The sequence below is a fragment of the Bombus huntii genome, chromosome 12 (genome assembly GCF_024542735.1).
Source record: "Bombus huntii isolate Logan2020A chromosome 12, iyBomHunt1.1, whole genome shotgun sequence".
Lineage (NCBI taxonomy): Eukaryota > Metazoa > Arthropoda > Insecta > Hymenoptera > Apidae > Bombus > Bombus huntii.
Genome location: NC_066249.1, coordinates 4609403 through 4633068, shown reverse-complemented (window position 1 = coordinate 4633068; position 23666 = coordinate 4609403). Strand labels below are relative to the sequence as shown.

Here is a 23666-nt window from a genome sequence, read left to right as displayed (position 1 = left end):
TATTCAGAGCGCTGCGTGCTTGTGACGCGCAACCGACGCGAAATTAAATAAAAATTGCCGAACCGTTCGACTCGAAACATTGCAAAATATTTGTAGGGACAAAAAAATTTGTCTCGATTACCATAACAGGTATCGAATCACGGTGTTATATATCGCTGACTCTCGCAACATTTGATCAATACACGGCGAAGCCAAAAAAAAAAAAAAAAGAGATGGCTACCAGGCGAAGGTAACGCAATCGATAGAAATATCGTTCTTGATATATGACAGTGGTACGGTAATATTCGTAATTCTTAAAATATCGCGAGCATTACGTCACACTGTCGATAACTTTTCCAGGATAATACCGTTAATACGCTAATACACTAACTTGCGACCACATTATTTATCGGTGATTCGAATTTTCCACGACTGATCAAGGTGTGTACCGTTTATAAACTGCGAATCAGTAATTTCCAAGCATTTACGAGCATCGATTCTCCCTTTTGTTTGCCGTATCGTAACTAATCGCGATAGATAATTGCCCGTGAAACGGAAAGAATTCGATATTTCCGTACATCGTACGATCGAAGGAAAATCGAACGAAGAACGAAGATCAAAACTTTTTAGACAGCAAAATACCCGAATAGTCCGAATGAAAAAGAGGTAGAAAAAAGTCGCTGTAATTCATATACATATAAAAAGTCAAAGAAACGTAACTTCGACGCGAGAACAAACGGCAAATTTAAATCTATAGGCACGTACCTGTCCACGAAGGGGAAAAGAGGAAGTACGTGGCCGAGCACGTCGCGGCCCGATAGCGTCGGAGAATATCCTGCAAATGGTGCATCCGGATCGTGGCAAGGAAGGTGATAGCTGCTCTCTGTCGGTTATACCTTTACCTATATCTATATCGATGTAGCTACACATAACGGTTTGCACGCAGCCTCCGTTGAAAACGTATAGCAGTATAGCCATATACATACACACGACTGAATATTCGCTCACACAGAGATGGACAAACACGCATGGGTAAACAAATGGGTAGTCGGATGGTGTGGAACGACAGCTCGACGCGACGCGACGCGATGCGACGCTTCGACTATACGACGATGGCGCGCATCGTTTCGATGCACTCTCCGACCAAAAGAGACAAACCACCCTGGACGAATATAGGAACGAGACGAGGTGTTAGCGATACCAAAATCGACGAACGCATCGCACGTGACGAGATTGAAACTGCACTTTGAAATTCTCGCTTCTTCTCGAGCGTCGCGTGTCCAATCGGCGAACATCGAATCACCGTATACGATTCAAAGTGAAACGACAGTGGCGAGCATGGAATCGCTGGGTCGAGCCAGTCGCGAGTTTTAAGACTTTTTTATACCGTTCACAGATTGCCCAAGGAAAAATGTACGAGAATCGGGAGAACATCGGCGATCCTTTGGGTATTTAGTCGTGGGATTAGCAGCGTAATTCGTCGTTTTTCTTATCTCTTGGAGGCCACGATGCGCGGTTTCAACGTAATTCCCCCGACACCATGATATAAAAGTTTACGATCGAAATTCGCCAGAGGGTCTGTGCCGCGATATACACGGACGTAAAACCGAGAGCCGTTCCCCGTTTTATGGTACTCCCCCGATACGATGAGATTCGGACGAATCATCGGCGTCTCGTGATTCACGTCTTCCGGTTCCAGTCGACTAGAATTTGGGTAAAAGTTTTCCAGGTTGCTTGTACGAACGCAACCTATGACTGAGCTTCGCGTGCGTTATTTCCCCCTCGTTTTACCTTCTACCTTTCGCCTTTCACCTTTCACCTTTCCCCCTTGACCCAGCTACCGCTAGCGTGGTGGCGAAGGCAAGGATTGGCGAAAGGATTCAGTCAAGAGCAAGCGAGCATCTTATATCGCGACCGCGCGAACCGCGTCTCTAACCTTCTTCCGCCTCTGCAAAACCAGCAACACACGAAACAGTGTAAATCGAGCTCTCCGGAGTTTTGCTTATTTACGCGCTGCTTTGCAAACAGCGGAAAGCCTTCTCGAGAGAACCGACTATGTTGCAATGTTACGAGAGAGCCGTGAGCAGCATTCTTATAAGATTTCGTGGATAGAGAAAAATTTGCATCCAAGGACAAGAAATTACGATCTCGCGGATTACGATGTACAATTACGAGTTGTTTCGCGGTAAATTATCGTTGCTAACCAATCTGCAAAACACGTAACGGCAATTTTGCAAAAATATCACGTACATAGAGAAAACCATCTACCTCGTCTACGTTCATCTATGTCTTACAAGCCACTTGTCGGTTAAGAAGTGCGAATACACCGATATCAAAAAATAGAAAATGTGAAGACCTTCAAGAGATATTATAGTATATTATACTAGACAACTGGAGTTTGTTCGAAGAGCGAGATATTCCCTCGGAAAATTCAACACATTCGATTCGAAACAATAAGAGTAGAATGCTGTTTTCCTGGGAGGACGAAACGGTTGGCGGAAGAACAATGGCCAGTGGAAGGAAGACTACGCTTTAAGGAACAGCAAGGCCAGCTAGAAGATGTCAAAGCGGCGAGTAAACGCGCTATAAAGGGTCGCGCTATGAATGCCGGTATTAGTGCCGCTAAGCTGCCGTCTTGGGCAGTCCGAATGTAATCTCGGTCGAGATTACGACGTACGTCTTTGGAGCACCTTTAAGAGATCGGTGACTCGTTCGCTTCTTTCTTCGCTCTAGAACTTTTGTACCGAGACTGGCTCGCATCCGCGTCGAAATGGTAATCGTTTCGAAAGAAAAGATGCAAAAAGGAGAAATCTGGACGATTAAGAAGGCGCTTCTCGATCGTCGATGGGAAAAAGTAGACGGACGGGTACAATTTGAAAACAACGACGTAGCGAAAAACGTTCCAAGCATCCATACCTGTCTGGAAAACAATCTATTTGGCACCGTGAGGAGACAAATATATATCCGTGCGCTGCCCACTACAATTAAAAGATGAAAGTGCAAACAAGAGCACTTGTTCGATGTTCGAAGAGTTCTTCCAAAACGCCTCGATTATTTTCATTGCGGAAAGAGTGAGATAGTTTCCCAATTACGACCTGCATAAAGAGAAACAATTATCTCACTAAAAGTGACATAATGCGGCGGAGCAAACGCCGTAGCAAACAGGTAAAACTGTTAAATTGGCGAGCAGCGAACGAACGTCCGTTTGCACCTTCATTTTTTCATTTCACTAGATCGAGGAACCGACGACAAGCGTTCTCTCGCCTGTTGTAAATCTACGATGTAAAGTGACACGTACGTGACAATCAGAACGCGACGTTCGCTGTGGCTACACGTGACGTCGACTCCCAGCGATGATTTATCGAGTTTATATTCGCAGAAGTCTTTTCCAGCGTTTTGCAATAGCGAATCTCTCTACTCCTGACACCGCGAATCTCGCCTCCTTTCCGCCTCTTTCCGTTGAAAAAAGAACAAAGACTCGGTTGTTCGGTGCTTGTTTGCAACAGAAGGACGGCGGAAAGCGTGGATGCACGCTAAGAGTTGACATGGTCGCGGCGATAGCCAGAGGCAATTTCCATCAAGTATCGAGCGAAATACGCCGTCAGGATGAAACTCGGCCTGTTTGCGTTTACTTGGGCTGTATCGAGGACCAAGTCGATCGACGGAAGAATCGAAGAGATAAAAGGAAGCGAGAGAGAAAAAGGTCCTCGCTTCGAGAGTCAGGTAGAAGTGATTTCCCTTGTCTCGTTCCACTGTGACACGATCGCACGTTGTTCCATTTTCGTTTTATCCTTATTATCGGTCGTCTTTCTCCGACCCCTGAACCCTTCGATTCACCCAAATTATCTTCCAATTCGATTCTATCGGTCTAGGTTGAGAAAAGGGAACGCGTCGTCGCTCACCTGGTCCCCCTTTCTGTTCACAGTGCCGCCAGCGAAGCCGATAATCTACGACGCGAAGAGAAGAGACATGAGCAAACTTCTCGAGGCCTATCCCGAAGGAGCTGACCTGTTCCTTGTCTGCGAGGTTCACGGAGGTAAGCGTCGAGTGTAAATTTTTCGTGTGCGAGATTAACGACCGAACGGCTTCCGAAACAATCTTGCAAAACGGTGTATCCCTCTGTTTGCACTCTCGTGTCGGAGCTGTCATTTATTTCGCGAGAAAATAATCTGTCGCCATGTTCCGCCCCTGTGGATTAATTGGCCGGAACCCCGTTGACTAAAGTCCGCCTCCTTTCTAATACCGGGAATAATGGATCGCTGCCAGAAATTGCTTCCAGCCGATTAGAGGGATGAATTATTATAAGTGGCTGCGCATCGTTTATAAAAAGCTGGCGGACAGTAACCGAGCATCCGTCATACTCGATCAAATTGCTCGACGACAGCGCTAAAACTGGCTTTCTTCTTCGAGGGGACTCGTTCCTTGGCGAAATTTAATAGAGAAATGGTACAACGTGCCGTCTCGTTTCGCGTTCATCGATACGTCAGTCAAACGAATAGTCTCCCAGGGTCTGTTTCGCGAAAAAATAGCAACGGAGATAAAATACGACAGCGGAATATCAATGGGATACGTCCCGGGGTATGTAAGTCGCGTTAAGACGAAACCGCGACATGACGCGAGCGACGTCTACCATGAGAAGGGAAATCTGCACGTATATGTAATCGCGCGTAAAACGCAGCACGAAGGGTGACGAATGCGCAAACGTCTTTCGAATCTTGCGCGCCGGACGAAAAATCCTATTTCCTTGAACCGCGAGTATTCACTGGAGCGAAGCCAATTCCATTTACAGCCAGCATTCGCTTATTCGAAGAAAATACGAAGTGAAATAGGCGAAAAGTCCAAGGAGGAAGGAAAAGAAGAAGAAAGGAAAAAGAAGAGTCCAGCGCGATTTTTCCAAGATTCGTCGCCTGATAGGTGTCACGTTGCGCGACAAATTCTCTGGATCGACGCCAATTTTAATCTTCGACGCGGTACTCTCTTTCGCGGTACAGCCTCGTGTCTCGAGTATGCAAACCCTTCTTAACTCATTCGATGATACATCGATCGTTAGCGAAAAAGAAATCCGTCTATATTATCGTCTCTTGGTTGGCGCAACGCTTCCGAACGTGAACGATCGAGAGACTAGCCGTTTCGAAATTATTCGAATTCGAGACTCGCTGTTTTTCTACCGAACGATTTCCGACGATAATGGCAAAAGATGAAAATCGAAAAAAGCCCTCGAGCGGCGATATGCCAATCGCAAACGTATTATTAAACATTATTTAATCGAGGTAAATTTCCGAGAGACTCGCTATCGACATTGTTCCGCACATAAAAGTTCAGAAATATTCCATCGTTCGTGAGACCAAAATGTTTTAATTTCATTATACATTCGATATTACATCGAGCAATGGAATCTGAAAGATTAACGAGAAGCTGCCTCTGCCGGAACTTTTTCCTTAATTCAACAACGAATTTTTTCGTTCTCTCTTCCCGTGCTCTTTCCTCTGGTCCTTGAGGAAGATTACACCGACTTGCAGCTCACAGCCAACCAGTCGTCGGGCCAGCCAGCCGTTCACCTTGCAGTCCTTCGGACGAGCGATTTGTCACTCCAAGAAGAAAACGAATTTCCAACTTGCTCTGAGAGTTTTCTCTTTCCGTGTGCACGGACAGGTAACCCACGACTTCCGGAAGGTTCGCATTGTCGGCCAAACTTCATGGTATCCGAACGAGATACGAGTAACCAACGAGAACTGTCAAACACCGGTCTATGCAGCGACTTACGACAAATTTATACTTTCTCCTTACTTCACGATCGTCCCTGAGTCACGGCAGTTCGCAACCGCTGCCGCTGTTCCGACTCTCCTTTCGAAATTGCCAATTCCGTACAAAGAAGTTCGAAACTTACGTCTGCTTGATGGATTACGATCGAGCAAACCAATGCGCGAGTTGTTTATCGCTAAAGATAATAGCGGCTCGAGTCCGCAAAACGGTTTCATCGTAAAGTATAATCCGTGTCAAGACCAACTGTACAAAAACCATGCGTACAAAAGGCGAACAGTCGTAAGTATAGGATAAAGTACTTGCAGTGTGTCCAAAATTCAAGGTAAGAGTGTAACTTGGCATAAGACGTGAATAATCGTCGGGATCGTTTTCAACGGCAGATTTGGGTTCGCGACGGCAAGGTATTGCTGCCAAAGTAGCGATTATTATTTGGCTACGAGCTTAAAACCAGTCGGATGAACTTGAACGAAATGTCGACCGACCGACCGACCGACCATCCTTTAGAGCTTACGCCTTTTCTTCCACCCTGTGATTCCACGAATCGTGAAAACGAAGCAAAAACGAGCATTCACCGTGTCGAGAGAAATATTTACCGAAAACTTTTGTGGAATAGTTGAAATATTTTTTATAAGTGCTTCGCGAACAAAGGTGCATCCATAAAAAACCAGCGAGCCGTCGCGTCGCGTCGCGTCGTCGGTCGTTGAGGTTCCAAAAATTCCAGCGGCTCTATTTCTACGAGTGTGTTTTCTCCGATGTACGTCATGGTCGTTGGTTAAAAGAAGATTCATGAAGTAAAGAAGATCGGAATTTCGGAATTTTATCAACTCGAGACTTAAGTTCCGTAGATTCTTTTCTCAGACTTACCGCTTTTACCGCTTTTGATAAAACAACAGAAAATGGGAGGTCACTGCGCGACCGAACGTTCCTTTCTTCCAATTAAGGTCGGACATCGAGGGCGGTGGTGAAGCGCTGTTGCAAAGAGACGAGTATTCAAAAACTGAGATAAACTAGACACGAGATTCTCTATATACAAACCGAAACTCTTCTATTATCCATGAAACGAAAAGAAACCCCGATAATCTCTTCCAAATAAGGATTCTGATTTACTTTATCTCGTTATCTCGTTTGTTATCTCGTTTGGAGCGAGTTTTTGCTTTAGCAATTTACAAGGACGCGAAACAATACATGCGAAATATGAAAAACAGGATCGTGACGATGCGGGATCGAGATGTTTAACACACCTTAGCGAGATGTCCATTGTGGCACGCATTGTTGTCGCACAATGTATAGATACCACACGTATATACTATCTTCAGCCTTTGCCACGCGTCACCTTGCTCGACTGCTGCGCGTTGCTTCGGCATTGTTAAAACGTCCGCATGAAAGTAATTTTACAGCAGGTCAGAGCAAAGTGTTTGTTTTAACGTGACTCGCGGCTAACGGTATTCCTTGCTTTAACCTCGCGGACCAACACTCGCGAATCCTGCAGCTTTTCTCTTTCATTGTTTGCTCGATCTTTACTTTTCCGGCTTTTTTAAAGTTCCTAGCGTTCCACTGCAAAGATGGGAAAGAAAATAAAATCAGTACAAACTATAGAATTTCCCGACGAATCGCGGTGGTAATTGATTTCCAGCAAATTCCGCCCGTGTGAATGGGACAGACTCGCTTAAGGACCCTTATTCAGGCAAAAACGTTATCGAAAAGTCAAAAACCCAGCTTAAAGGGGCGCAGATCGATCGCTATTCGTAACAAGACTAATTACCGCGAAAAGGCTGCCTCGTTGACGAATCTTGAAACTTGAATCGTATAAATGGCATCGTTTAAGTAGCAGCTAAACTTAGCTGCGTTATTAGGAACCTCTCGACGTAACACCATGCGCTCTATTGTTCGTGAAACGTTCCAGTTTCAAGCTGCGTCCACGAGCAAACAGTCGCGCGTAGCATTTCTGAAATTTCCAACTTTGCTTCTATCGAGAATCAAAATTACAGAAAAATCAAGTATCAAGGTATATCTAACGAAATTCGTACAGAGTAAACGAAACGATCGGGGCTTGTCGGGGCTACAAATATAGCGAATGCGGTCGAAAGCCACTAAAATTCGCCTTCTATTGTACTTCCTTCGCTGTCGCGTAGCATTATTACGAGCAAGTCGTACTCAGCTCGCGAACCTCGTGATATATACCTGTGTAGCATCCATGATACCAGGTGGAAACCCGGAGAGCAATAAACATCCTTCTCCTCCTATCCCCAGAAATCCCCGGCCCCTTACTTCCACCTTTTCTAGTTCCGTTCTCGCAGAAGCAATGAAATAATTCCCCATCTCGCCTACCGGAAAGTCGAGAGCGTGTGACACTCACCCTCGATTTCTCCCTCCGCCGGTTTCCTTCTTCAACTATACAACCCACGACTTCTGTCACTGTTAGCTCACCGGGCGCGTATTCACCTTCGAAATGAACCAAATCTTGTTTCTCTCAACGAACCGATCTATCCACAGATACTTGTGCGTTCGCGTTCGCGTTCGTCTTTGCTGCGTGTATACAGTAGATATACATATTTTCGATCTAATCAAGGAAATACAGGAAGTACGCTATCGTTTACGTGATAAAATACGCCGACTCTATCGCATCGGGATCTTCCTATACTCGCGATTCAAGGAGACAAATTTGCACGGATAATTAACTCGGAGAATTAGGTGACCATATAACCGGTACATCGAGACTATCGAGATCGCTAATGTTGTGGCCGAGTAAGACCCGTCGAGCGACGTGATTGACGACTAGCTCGGAGTCTCTGATACACATTCGTAAACATGGACACAGTTTCGATACGTCGTCTACTCGGATTAGTCCAGTTACTCCAATTGTCCTAACCAACGATCAACCTGCTTGTTACGAGTAAGCGATAGAGAACACTCCGTCAGATATGGATCAACGATATTGCGGGATTGCCAAGTAAAACATCAAACAGCGATAGATCAAGCATCGACGCCGTTAGATACGAGTGACGGAGCGTGTCCGAAGCTTTCTTACGCTACCAACAACTAGCTCTTGGTCGAGTATCCATCGGTCCATTTACCCCGCTCGGTCAATGGTTACTAAGAGTCACTTTCTCGAAAATCATTTCTATCGATTATCTCGCTACGGTAAACGCTTCTCAGAGTTTGCTTCCGGTTTCAACTACTTTCGTGTGTGATCATCCCGGATCAAGGCTAGAAAATGCCGTATCATTGAGGCTCAGTCGACGGGCTTTCCTTCGGCGATACCTTTTTAAAGTACAACCTACCCTGATGAAATTGCGACTGGGAAAAATTCTTACATTCGAGAAAAGAATTCTACCAGAGGTAAAAGAAGTTGCAGAGAGAATTCTAACAACTAGGAAACTTGACCTTCCGAGGAATCAAGAATTCCGGCAAATAGGGAAAAGGCGTAACAACGACATAAATGAAATTTCAGCGATAAGACTGGGACGCAAAGACACCGGAATACCAACTAGATGTAAGAAACAACGGGAAAACGTTATACGACTAACGTGTAAAGTAACGATACGTCATCAATATCGTATATACTTCTTTCAGGGGAATATGAATTATAAATTCTGTAGAGAGGAACTCGACACATTGTGATTCTAATAATTCTCGAAATAGTTTGCGATACTTGAGATTTACTATAAGATTTCCATGAACGTAATTTTGTTCGCGTTTTCATTCGGTTGTCAAGTTCGCTGACGGCTAAAGTGGCATGCAAATGCATAAGTCGCGTCATTTGTGTACGTTCTAAGATGACTTGTCTGCTCGATTTAGGTAAACCAAGACCCCGAGTCACGTGGTTTCTGGAGTCGCAGACAATCGATGCGCCGTCGGAGATTCGGGAGACCCAAGGGCCAGGAGGCGAAACCAACGTCGTAACCATAAGCAATGTGACGCTGAAGGGTCTCACGAGAAGTCACTACCACGCCAAACTGTTCTGCAAAGCAAGCAATACTCATTTAGCACCGCCACCCACTACCGCCGTTATCATCGAACTTCACAGTAAGTGGAATGACTCGCTTTCCCCCATTCTCGTTAATTCTTTATCGCGATTATTTCTGCCCCTCCCGTTTTCGAAAGATCCAGTACACGCGCTTAGAATACCGCCGATAGCTAAAAACATTGTTCAAAAAATCGAAGGTACGAACGAAATACCAGAGGATCGCGATTAAGACAATTAAGCCGTCTACAAAAGACAGAAGATTTCAATAACGTCGTTTTATCTGCCTAAAAGAACAGTAGGTAATTTGCCCCTTCGTTAGCCGCGAAAGCCAACCCAGTTATGTTAATGAAATGATTAATAATTAACGGCGCTAATTACCCGTGATGCAGGAAATCGCTTGGTTCGAAACTCGAGTGTTTGTCCCGTCGGCACAGAGGTTTCGTCGTGCCCATTCAACCGACGCGTACACGTCCAAGTATTCTCTCTCGTTCTATTTTTCTTTCTTTTTATCTTTTATTTCCTCTTCTACTTTTTTGCAAGTTTCACGCGCGCGATTGCACATAGCATAAAAGCGAACAAAGTTCTTCGGACGAGAGGAACGGATATCGAGTGTTTGTGCGTGTATTTTTTTATCCGAATCGAGAAACGGTTGAACGTTTAACCATCGCGCGTCGAACTTCTCTACGACGGATTTTTTCCCATAAAATCTGACCGAAATGAACGAACTTCGAAAACGGCGATATCAATGGCAGCAGTTAGATTCGACGAGCTGAAATTGAAACATTTTTCAAACGATTATAACGGAAAAAGAGGTATGTGTAGTATGTTCGACAACCAACGGCCGCGCAACGCTGGAAATCACGTTTGAAAGGCAATCAAGACTCTGATGTCATTAATAACGTTACTTCTGAAATCGCCTGGCGAACCGCGACGTGCACCAATACGAATCGGTATACCTGTAACTATGTTCAATCAAATTTTATGAAATGCGTACACATATGTACGTAAATATTACAAGAGGAACCGTTTACCCAACACACGCGAACCATTGTTGCACGTTTCGACGATAATCGAGAAGAAACGCGTATTCGCATCTTGGATAAAACAGAGAAACGTCATCGAATAAATACATCGTGATAATTGCCTCCTTTCGATGCAGCTGACCCGTTAGCGATTTGAATGGTCGAAAGGAACGACTTATTGCTTTCTGTTTATCGGGCGAAAACGTCGATGAAATGGGTGAACGGAAAAAATCAGACGAAAGCGAATTAATCCCAGCAAAGCGACCGGTTGATAATCATCGAAAAAGAAGAGAAACGCAAGCGACGATATATCCCGACGTTTCTTTGACGACCGATATTAAAGTCGCTACGAATCGTTTTACGATATCGACTTCGAATCGTTCTCCTTGATACTCGCGCGTTCTAAACCGCCAGCGGTTTCGAACCCAACTTTCATCAGGGGCCGATCAACGTTTTCTTTAAAATTCGCAATCGCCCTGATATCCAAAAGGGTTTCTCGCGCGAAAAGAAGGGCAAGTTTCGACGCGACGCGACGCGAAACGTCCACGTCGACTCTTTTCGTATTCTCTGCACGTATTAAGAGCTGCCGTAGTTCGTGATCCGATTAAAAACTCTCCGGTTGGTTCGGCGAACAGAACCGCGATTGCAGATGTCAGTCGATGCAGGAAATTAATATTAATAATTTCATAAGCACCGGGTTGCTGGCCGACTCGTCGGTACGCTCGAGATTCATCCCGCGAGAAACTTTTCCATCGGACAAACAACTTTAAATTAAATTGCGCGCCGCGGACGGTCTTACCGCTCGTCGGATACAAGAAGAAACCGAATCGAGTAATTCTGAACGATGATGGTGTAAAAGACTCGCTTGGGAAATACGCGCTAAATGAAAACCATTTTTAGTCCAGGCGTCATAAATATCGTTAAAAATGAGAAATTCGGCGAAACAGAGAAATCTTTCATCGCCTTTCGCTTTCAATCTCCTTCGTTCCATTCTCCTCTACGTTGTTTTACGTATAGATACCTTAAATCGGTTTTCCCACGAGGAGTACGTATCTATTATCACTGATCGCCTATTTAATACAACACTAACACAACTCTTTAAACTCCACTCGCTAAACTTTCTATTATCCTACACCCTTCGATATCTTCATCCCCAGTCACACTTACGGACTACGCTTTAACGTTCACTTACGGACTCAACGAGTAATCGACTTGGCCACGACTCTCTTCAACTCTAACATCTAACCCTGGCAAACTCGAACACTTGCAAAGCACACTAACCAATTACTCAAAACGCTCAAAACTTTAATTGCTTGCACGCTCGTTTACAATTCTAGCACGCGGCCATTCTCGTCGGCGCCATGTAGCACGCCAACAATCGCTATTCACCCGAGTTATCCGTTAAAGCAGTCGGCAATCTGCAAAGAAGCACGATACTAGATCGACTTTGCGATACTTGGCTCGTACACGGGATAGCAAACATCAAACCGCTTGTCGACTAAAGCGTAACCAATAACAAAGTGGAATGGTTAATCGTCGGACCAAGATTACCTTGCATTTTTCTTCCACGATGCCTAACGACCCAGCTGAATCGTTCGTACGGAGTTGGTAACTGGAATGCTCGATTATTCGTTGATTGGACTGAGTTAGATGAAGCACGCGGCGAATGATCGACAAGCACTCCGTTCAACTACTCGAAAGTCTAACGAGTTGAAGAGACGACTTGACGACAGACGTGGGCACGAATCGATCGTACCTTCGCCTCGCCTTGGTCGAACGCCTCGCGTTCACGTGTTTTCATCAGTGATAAGAAACGCGTAAACTTACGTAGAAACTTCGCGCAAATAGATATCTCACGAACTATTCTACAAGTACGGATATTCGAGCAAACGTCGCGTTAAGATTCGATACTAATAACATCGTTAGGAAGTTGCGCTATTAGCGAGAAATAAAATCAAAGAAACGAGATAAATTATTTCAAGATCGCATCCTTTGAGCCGAATTCACTGATTCAAGATTCATTGATATATACATACATGCTATATGCGTGCTATATAAAACCGTAGAAGAAACAGATACATACTCGGAAATTAGCCTGCCTTCGATATGAATCGAACAACGGTTTTATTATTCTTCCGAGAGAAGGGCAGCTGGGATAAAAATGAAGTCTTTCTGCTTCCATTAATCTCAGACTAATTGGAGGCACGACCGATGAAGCGTACATCGGATAATTGGAGGATTCTTGATCGATACAGTTGAAATTCTAACGAGCCGAAGAGCTAGCCGGCATGCGTCTCTCTCCGACCAAAAATGCACCTGGCTCGAGCCGGTCTTTATCATTTGCATCGAATACATCTGCATATTTCGGAATTATCGGAATATCGCCATGTAAGATTCGAGGGTGACGGTCACATCTGGAGGTATGCTCTCGCAAGTTCGACGTCCTTTCCCCATATACATACATATGTATATAGGATATACGTATATCTGATATATACATAAATCCGCAAGGACTGTGATAGTTTACCAATTTAACAAGACTGTTTCAAGAGTATATCGAGTGACGCGAAGATGACACGAACGCGACGTGACCGCGACGTGGCCAAAGATTTTCTCTCTGTGGTTCATTTTCATTAGCGCGTGGAATTGGAGAACGCCGCTGAAGAAAATTGCTCGACTTCGTTAACCAGTCGGGAAATCTCGCGTTTCTATTTCTACGTCCAATGACAACAAAGAACTCACATTCGACAAAAGTCCACCGACCAATTCGCCGTCATCGAGTTCCCGTTAATTAGTAAGAGAACTACCGAACCTCTCTTCGTTTGCTCGTTAGTCTTTCATAGAAAGGAATATCAACGAAAGCGATAAGAGTCAAGCAAGAATCGAGCTGCTAATCGATCATTCGGTTCGTGGTAATAATCGACCATCGATAATAATCAGACGTACGACTCAACTTTTCCTGCCCCTTCGTCTTCGAGCGCTCATCGAACGTTTGTTCGGCGATGCATAAAACAAAACAGAAGGAGATGAAGGTCCGTCGTGTAAAAGCCGCGCGGATAGAGATCGTTCGATTGTTCGTACCGCGTGACACGCTGTGGTAGGAAAAGAACGAAACTCGAGACGTTCGTAGATCCACGAAGTAGTGAATCTCGTAACCGCGAATCCTCGCGGATGTACTTCTGGAGCGGGAGGCAACTGAGAACAGGAACGTTGCAACCGCTCTCAAAGACGAACGAACTTGATCAACTTTTAGCTCCTAATACCGTACCGAGCTCGCAGCAAGTTAATAACTTCCTGTTTTCGTACGATTATCATTGCGAAACGTGTATTTCCCCGAAGACTCAAAAGTATAACACGATCCAATTTCGGTTCCGCTACCGATTCGACGAGACGGTGAGAATAATAAAGTTTGCATCGATAGGAACGAAACTAAAACTTAACCCCTACCATTGGTATTACGTTGGAACAGTCGCGCGAAACCAAGGAAAGTTTGGTTAATTTCGATAGAAAGGTTGAGTTTCGCGAAGTCGCAAACGCGATCGTATCGTATTTGGGCGTGGTCTGCTGGAAAAGCTTATTAAACAGACCGTGCGACTCGTTTAAGCGAAGAGAGAGAAGAGGTTAGCGGTAGCTTTGGTGAAAACGATACGAGCTGCGGTTTTGCCAAATTATGACAATAATATCACTTAGAATCGTGGCCGATCTGGCTAAAATTTCACTTAAGTCGACAATTCGCAGAATCGGCGCATACGGACCGTTCTTTAATGTTCGCTCGTTCCAGAGCTAACCGACTTAATCGACAAACGAGCCATTTAAACTTCTCTCCAATTCCTTTTTCTCCTTTTTCGTTCCCCATGCCCTCCTTTTTTTCAACCTCTGCAAGGTTCCTGCTTAGCCCGACTCTGGCTTTTTCCCCAGCGTGAGACGCATTATTCCCTCGTCAGTAATAAGCCCGCGAACCGTGAAACATATTAAACGCATAAATACGCTGGCAAGACGTCGAAATAAACTGTCGCGGACGGCTGGCGAAACTCCACATCCTTGTCTGTAGCCCGATTTCGTATTTCTCTCGTCCTGTCGCTGTACAAAGAGTTTTGAATGAATTTAAAGCGAGAATTACCGGAAACACGGTAGCCAAGAGGTAATGTCGAGAGAGGCGGCAAGAAAAATGTAAAGATTATCTCGTAGTTGAGGTGTGGGTATTAAAAGGCGGCGAGTCAAATTCAGAGGAGCCGTTCTCGGCTGCCCTTCCACCCGACGACATGAATTTTGATTTACAAATTAAACACTCGGCAGTTTTACTCACACTAATTTCCGCCTGTTTTTGTTTTCGTTTGCTCCTACGAGTTCTATTTATACAGACGTACCTTTCTTGCCTCTGTACGCCATTGCACCGCGTCCAACTCCTACCCCATGCTCCACTTTTTTTACAACCTATTCCCGACACTTCTCATCGATCTTTGTTTCTGCCCTGTTCATTTCCAAAAACTTGCCTTGCCTTGCGGCGGGCTATGACCAACGCGAAACGTCGCGTCGCCGTAAAGGAATAATACTTTTCGATTCGTCTTTTCCGCCATCTATTGACGCTTATCGTTTCCTTTGATCGTTGAAGAGGAGAAACCCTCAACGGTGAAACATAATACGATATATGTGTAGTATCTTGACATTTTTAGAGTCGCGATAGACGAAAGGAAAAAAAGCGAGCAATCGACAAAAGTCTTGGTTTAATTTCCGGCGAGACGAGCACGAGATGGGAAAACTTTTTGTTCCGACAGCGAACAAAGCTGGTGTTTCGAAACATACTGTCAGGATCAGTAAGTGCATCAAAATTGTGGACAGAGGCGAACAAAAAAGTTGTTGGTCGCGTAGCCTGACTCTGACACAGTTTTCAACTAGCTAGAGTGACGGTCCGGTTCTCTGCATAACGTGTCGTTTCCCCTTCCTTTTTCTCCGCTTTTTTTGTTTACTGCATCGCTAAACGAAAATTTCGTCCGCTAAAATTGTCTCGTGCGCGGAAAACACGTAGAAATAAATTTTACGACCCGCAAACTAGCAAATAATCGCTTAAACGTCAACAACCGGAGATCTAAATTTTCTACGTAGCACTTGATCAACGCGAGTAGGTAGACGTTCGTTCAGCGAACCAAGCGTTCATTCGTGTTTAAGCGGTCGATGCGTTCAATTAGAAACTGTACGATCCGGAGAAAAGGTCCGGTTTAAGGTAAGCGCTAGAACTGGATAAATGTAAAAAAGGAAGGGAACGAAAAAGGAAAACAACGAAAGAATGTGCTAGAAGAGAGAAGAAATAACGATGATTATTCAACCGGTCCGGAGCGTAGAGTCTGGTCGTACGGTAAATTTACGTCTCGAGGAAGTTTCTCTCGGGTCTTGCAGAAATCAGTGGAAAGTTGGAAAATCTTTGGCGGTGCCGCGATGCGCGGTCGCCTTCTACTGTATTTATCTCCGCGGGCTGTAAAGTCGAAGAAGTTGCGAAGCGATCAAAATCTTTCTAACGGCAAAACGAACCGTAGAGCTCGGTAACGAGCTGAAGGGAGAAAGTTTTGAAAGTCGGAAACGAAGATTCCACGATCGTTAATCGACTCGGTTAAAAGATTCAGCTTGCCGACCGCGAACTTGCAGACGACGAGAACGCGTAGACACCAAGTAACGAACGCTTTAACGGCCGCGAACAATGGCAGATAATTACAGGCCGGTAACGAGGAATAGCTATGCTGCGCTGTGCCGTGCCACACCGCATCACGCCACGCCGTTCCCGGTTTGCGTCAGCGCACAGTTTTCGAGCGTGCGGACCGAGCAGAACGTTTAATTAATGCTCGGTTATTTTCCCGTTTGCCAGCCGCGCGCGGTCGCAATCTCGTCATCTAATTAATAACAAGCCAAGACCTCGCTGTGAAAGGCATCTGTCAACTCGATCTACGATGAAACTCTCTGACGCCTGCAACGTTTTATTTCCCCTTCAGCCCACCGGTGAAACCGAGCTTCGCAATCAAGCAGAAATTTGTAACGTAATCGTTATTAATTACGTTAAAACGCCGTATCGCATCTAGTCTCGAATGCGTTGCATTTTTTTCTTTTTTTTTTTTTTTTTTTTTTTGAAACCGTTTTATTTCTCGATCCAATCGAGGGATAACGGGACGTGTACGAAACTGAAAGCGCTTAGGCGCGCTCGCGTCCCTGAAAATTGGCCCCTTCGAAATCTTTCGTAGAATGCTGTCCCGATAAACGAGTCGAAAAGTTTCGCAAATAACATTTTCTTTACGCTTCCTCGACGCGCTCTTGTACGTTTCATTGTCTCGTTTCACTTCACGTACTGTACTTCTACAACTTCTTACTGTTTCCACTCTGTTTTTAAAGATAGAATGAAATCACGACGACGACTATCACGTTCCAGAATTATCAAAGAAATTTTTTCATCTGTATCTTGTAAAATTTTCGACTTTTGTTCGTTAAGAATATCTCTTGATACTTTCTGTGTCTGCCGATAATTTCAGTGAAACCATTGAAAGTGGAAATTATGGGCAAAGACAAAATCCTATCAGCGGGGAAGAAATACGAAACAAGATGTCAGAGCACGGGGTCGAAACCACCGGCTGTTTTAACCTGGTGGAAGGCTTCTAAACAACTCAAGAGGACCATTAAAAACGTGAGTAGAAGACAGATTATAATCTTTCAGATACAATTATAATATTAGGCGTTCGAAATAAAACAAAACGTTGAGAACGGCGAAATAAACGGAACAGGAGAAAATCGTTGCAAGCTATGGTAATGGCGCGGAACGAAATGGAACGATTTTTGATATTCCCTCTGGGAGACGAAACGTTTCCATCGATCGATACACACCTTGTCAACTTGCTCGCGAAATCGTTCTCTCGAACTTGAAAGAAATAAAAATAACGACATCTCGATAACGATATTCCGTACTAACGATACTAAGAGGGAGAATAAACTTTAGATGAGACAAGGCGTAAAAAGGTCTCTAAAAATAAAATCGCTTCTATCGCATCCCGCGATCCTCCTGCCTTTACTTTCATTTCCCTTACATTGCCACCGTCTATTTTGTTTCTACTTTCTCCGACACTTTGCTATCGTCAACCCTCCGTCGATCTTGCACTTTCTATCGACGACCCAATTTATTATTTCTGCGCTCTGACTGCAACGCGATAAATACGAGCGCCATTTATAACAACGTTGAGAAAACCACGCTACCACGAGGGAGAAAGAAAGCGAAAAATATGGCTCGAGCAATGGTATTTAATTGGTAATTCATAGACTAACGCGTTGGCTCGTTTAACGTTGCTTCACCCCTTTTAGCCGAGGTCATTACGATAGTCGACGACCATATCGGCATTGAATGTCATCGAGCAACAGTTGAAACGACGCCAACCCGATAGTCGTTTAACGACCATTATCAAACAAACGTGTTTTTCTATCAATCTTCCGCTAGAATAATCATCCCCCACTTATCGTTCGTGTGACCCACGATGACAACAAGATGACAAGATAGAGGAGGAAGGCAGATTCCGATCTCGAAGGGTCTGGGTTTGGTAAAACTTGTGTTTCTAGTTGTTCCCGTCTAAATAGAGGAACAAAGGAGGAGAAGGTTAAAAAAGTTCAAACAAGGGTAGATCGTTGCGGAAGTTGAGCCTGAAGGATCAAACGTGTAACGAGAAATGCTTTGGAAAGCTTACTCGACTCATGGCTGGCACTTCCGTTGAGATTAGACGACTCGTTGGCTATTGTCTCGATAGAATTAATCCCCAGGTCACATGATGGGTTGACTAAGTGGATTTCCGATAAAAAGTGTATCTAACGATATTACTTGGTCCCGCAGACAGCACAGTTAATCGAAGAGATTGAAACGTCAAACAATCGTGTATCTGGCGCTGGCTCGCTCGGCAATTTAATAACGTGAAACTATAGCCTATACGACTATAAAATGGAGCGACAAAACGACGGCCAAACTTTAGTTACCAAAAATCAATTATACCTCGTTCCGCGATGAAACATCGCTTGGGCAAAATTTCGCGTGAAATTAGCCACGAAACATCGTTGCGAAACGTTGGAAATTTCTTTGACGCTGGTTTTCAACGAGATAATCGATCCCAGTAGTTTCACCGTAGATTACACCGGAGATTCGTGACGATAGTTAGATATCATCGAAGATGGGCCATGGATACGCCTGAACACGATCGATTTTCATTAAGAAAATATCCGCTAAGTTACTCGGAGAACGGCGGCATTTTTCCGTGCAACTTTTCCGATCGCAAGTTAGATCCAATCGACAAGTTGCGAACCCCGCGCCATCGAGCAAGGGAAACTAAACTCTGTGAGCTCGCGTAATCCTAGTCAGAGGCGTACTTGTTCCCGGAAAGTGGCAAACAGTTGGACGGGACGTAATTGATGTTTAAGGGAAACGAATGTTTCTTCGGATCTTGGTTTTAGGATGGATCATTGATTCGTTGGCCGTCCCTCTGAAAAGGCAGAAGCTCGCGTACGCGTGCTATTCGCCGAATAGGAAAACACCGACACAAAGAGGAATGGGAAGAGGAAAAGGAGAACAAAATACGGGAGTCACAATGCGGCAGCTACGGTGAAATGGTAGCCCGTGTGGCATGCCAACGACACGGCCGCCCACTCTCTGTACGTTTTATATTTTTCTACGAATTAATCTCTTCGTTTCCAATAAATTAGCATGGTTTCAACTTTTCGCAATTCGATCGTTTCGAAACAGTCGTCTTTGTCTTCGACGCGCAACCATGCGATTGAAAGTATAAAAATTACAGCGAGAATGCAAAGAGCTCGTACAGCCGATAAAGCTCCGCATAAAGATAGTTTACGTTATCGCCAGTAAAAGAGGAAAAACGTAAAGAGGGGAAAACGTAAAAAAAAGCAAAAGCTAGCTGCGATTTATTCTTCGCGTGCCATAAACGCGAGATGATCCCGTAAATTATAGTATAAAATAAATTGAGATACGTATTATTCTAATTAACGTGGTTATACTCGCTTCGAAATAAATGCTTCGGTCAGCTCGGTGCTTATTTTTATTGAACGAGATCTTTCGCTCAACCATAACCGGTGGTCCATGGGTATACGTGAAAACGACGAAGCGCGTAACAATATACGAAAACTCGTTTGTTGTTTATCAGGAAAAAAGTAAATGTTTATCGCAGTGCGGCAGTTAAAAATCAAATATTTTCTTTAAGCAATACCGCCTAGAATTTGTTAGATATTTGCCTGTTCTTTGAACGTGTTATATAACTATGCGAACAACCGTAATCAATATGATCGGCTGGCTGGTAGAGAACACACGAGTTGTAGAGATTACTGCAATTAATTCATTTTATGTAACTACAGTATTGTTAATAATTTTGTACGCTCGATAACGCTACGATGCTTTTCCCGTGATTGACCGTGCTTCGCGTAGCTGCGATTTATCTAAATTCCAATCAGATATCACATGGAGCGCGTTATATTTTTAATCGTTTCGCTGTATCTGCATCGAGATGATCGATGAAAACGGACTTTTGCGTTTTTCACTCGGCACAGTGGTCCGTGGTGTGAACGAATTACGGTAATGGTAGAAAATCACGCCAATTGTTCTTGACTATCGCGATATTAAAAGTTTCATCGACTTACCTTTCTTTGAAAGATCGCGCAAAGGATGATTTTTGTATAAGCGAACTCCTGCTTGTCGAAATATCGCGAAAACGAAATATTATGGAACGAAACAAAGAGAAATCTAAAGATTCGTCTAAGGAAAAATTATCTGTGTGTGAAAGAGATTCCCTGGAAAAAGAATTGAAACTAGCATCGAGCTGCTTAGGAACCACGTTCGATCACTTTTGTTCGACCATTTTTGAGAAACTTTGCGACAAAACTATACCCCGCAGCTGTATCTCGAAGACAGTTACAACATGGTTTCGCTAGGCTTCTAAAAAATCGATAGCTAACGCGGCTGTCGTGCAATAAAAGTCGATGGAACGACAAAAATTCTGATTTTTTTCGTTTGATAGATTTTTCATCAATGTCGGAACGTCATTTTTCTTCTGGATCTCGTTCGCCTAATTTGTTCAGGCGTCGAGGAGAACGAGCGCTCTATCCTGATGAACAAATACCTTTTTCGGCAATTGCTCGTTCGCGTCCGTAACTCGTAGCGACAAAAGCAGCAACGACATAACCGTGAACTGTGTACGAATCGATGGACGAAAAACGTTAACGGGTCAGCTCGCACACAGAATATGTAAAGTTCGACTTGCCTCTTCGTCAAGAAGATAAGGACATTTGTAGAAAGGGTAACGTTCGAAGTGGAAACGTTTAACGAGAGCGACGTAGGGACGTAAAGCACCGTCGCGGAAACAAAGTCGTAAAGGGAATTGTAAAAATCAAACAAGGAAAAGGAAAATTATCCGCGAAAAATTGGAAAAAAAAGAGGAGACGGACACAAGGAAACAAGGTTGTGATTCACGTATCGTTTCGCATTTTGTTCGACACTGAACACAGAAATTAATATCGAATGTCAGAGCGGCCATATTCATAGAAAATACAAGTCTGCGATGATTTATCGTCACGTCAATGTTATCAGTACGCTTAGATTAATAGTTTCATGGATATGACAGACGGTTTGATAATAATTTACCGGGTGCATCCATGTAATTGCTATCGATCCATCTAGGAACATCTGGATTGATAGCAAAGCCATCAGTGACCGTCACTGAATCCACACGTATAATGATGTTCGAACAAATGTAACCTGGAAACGAACGTGTCGAAGCCGTGGACAATTCAATAGTCGTACGTGACCCGTTATTAGGGCGTGTCGCCAAAGATAATTAATAATACGTATCAAGGACTTCGATTCGGTTCAAAGATCCATAGCAAAATCATTAAGAGAGTAGTAGGAGAATGTAGACGCAAGGTTTAACGATCCTCCAAACGACGGGGGATAACTGTCGACGACTTACGAGGGCGTTTTGGCAGGCTGAAGCGAAACCGTTGGTCGTAGTGCTGCGTCGGCGAAAACGGAACGATATCTTTGTGTAGGCTGCTGTATTTCCGCCATTGAAACGTCCGCGACTCGAAAGCTCGTAACGCGAGCAGAAAGAGTGCTTCGAAAACATAGCAGCGGATCAAAGCGTTAACGAGCAGAATTTCCAGCGATTATGAATGACGATGACGTTCCCCGACCGTCTCGTTCTCTTCTCAAAGAGCTTTGGCGCTTTTGCTTACTCGAACTACGCCACGACTATTCGAATCGGAACCGATTTACGTCGAGTTGTACGTCGAACGCTCAACTATCCAGAAGGTAGCGAAGGAAATCTCGACGATAGCAGATACGTATCGCGTTTAATTGCCGCACCACTTTGTACCTGTCGAGAGAGCGAACTTGCCGAGAACGTTAGCAACCAAGTGCGCGGTGACCGGAGTGACACCACCTGATTCGTAGAATCCATTAGTCGAAACGAGGAAGATCGTTACACGTCGTACGTTCCGTTCGAGATGGTGACAACAAGAATAATAGCTAAGCTGCGACGATAATAGCCGGTGTCGCGTCACGTTACCTCGCCTTTCCTCTCCTCTCCTCTCCTCTCCTCGCCTCGCCTCGCCTCGACTCGCCTAACTTTACGCCAGTACGCGATGCAATTCGCGAATCGTCACCTTGTAACTCTCGTTACCATTTGTCATTGGAAAGCCGCGCAAACCTAATTAATACTCCCGATTCAACGCCAACTCCTAACGAGATTTCAGCGTCCCTCTCCAAGATACGTTGTTGACTTTTGAAATATTTCAATCGGGCAAACGTCGAACGGTAGAAAAGCAAGACAATGTACGAGAGAATATCGCGCTGGAAAATTACTGAAATTTTTATATCACTGTAGGAACGTAAGTTGAATTAAATATTGAAAGAACAGATATACTCCGTTAACGCACTACTATATCGCGAAAAAACGGAAACGGTCGGGGAAAATGAAGCCACAAAGGAGCAAGGAAGCTGCGCTTGGAAAAGGAGAAGGAAAAACAGCAATCTACCTGGCGTCGCGTCGTTTTTGCGGCGAAACGAATGCAAGCGTGCATAGAAGAAGCGTTACTAGGTCGTACGATCCAACTCGAGTCGACCGTGACCGTTTTATACTTGCCACGATATTTTATCACCTTTTTTCGGAAACCCGTCAATCCAGTACCATTACCAGACTAATTTTCATGGCACACAAAGAAAGGACGAAGATCGTAGACGGATCGAACGATCCGATAACGAATCGCAGATTTTTTCGCTCTCTTTCCCGCTATAGTAGCTGCACATTCACGAATCCCCGGAAGGCAGGGAACGCGACTAGATGCATCTCCGAGGACCGATTTTCGAGTAATACAACGACACAACTGGCTTTTCCCCGTGGATCTACGCTTTAAGCTTAAATTTGTCGCGTATTATTAGTTTCCTGGATTTTATCCAGGACTAGTTATTAAGCATAGAGTTTTATCGTGCAAGCGTACACCAGTTCGCGAAAATTTCTCCCGTGTTTCTATTCCCTCATCTCCTGCGGAAATTGTCAACGAAAATTATAGCGGAACTACCCTTTACTCTTCCTTCTCTATTTATTTTTCTTCTCCTCGGAGTTGTCCGAGTACCGTTTTCGTTATCACGTATCTATCGACTTTTCGAAGCAAGGAGAAGGAAAAAGGAAAAGAGTTAAAAAATATATTGCAACTAGGTGGATTACTCATTAACTAGGCAGATAAAAGTGTAAAGGACGCACACGCTAGCGGTTCTACCCTCGAAACTTACAAGCGAATGGCCATTCCAAAATTTCGCCGATATTACCCGCTATAAATCCGACGGGTAAACATTTTAGCTTGTGTTAAAAAATATATCGTATTTTTTCTTTTTCTTTTTTTTTTTTTTTTTGTACAATCGCGAA

The 23666-nt window shown here is 44.2% G+C and overlaps 1 protein-coding gene across 3 annotated transcripts in view; it reads left to right on the top strand.

The window, feature by feature from the left end:
- LOC126871701 (hemicentin-1-like) overlaps positions 1 to 23666 on the top strand; it is a 103381-nt gene that overhangs the window by 44896 nt on the left and 34819 nt on the right. For all 3 annotated transcript variants that reach the window (XM_050630794.1, XM_050630793.1, XM_050630792.1), the window contains exons 5-7: positions 3905 to 4015; positions 9541 to 9768; positions 17244 to 17395. In XM_050630794.1, the coding sequence (XP_050486751.1) occupies positions 3905 to 4015; positions 9541 to 9768; positions 17244 to 17395 (491 nt within the window). The remainder of the gene's footprint in view (positions 1 to 3904; positions 4016 to 9540; positions 9769 to 17243; positions 17396 to 23666) is intronic.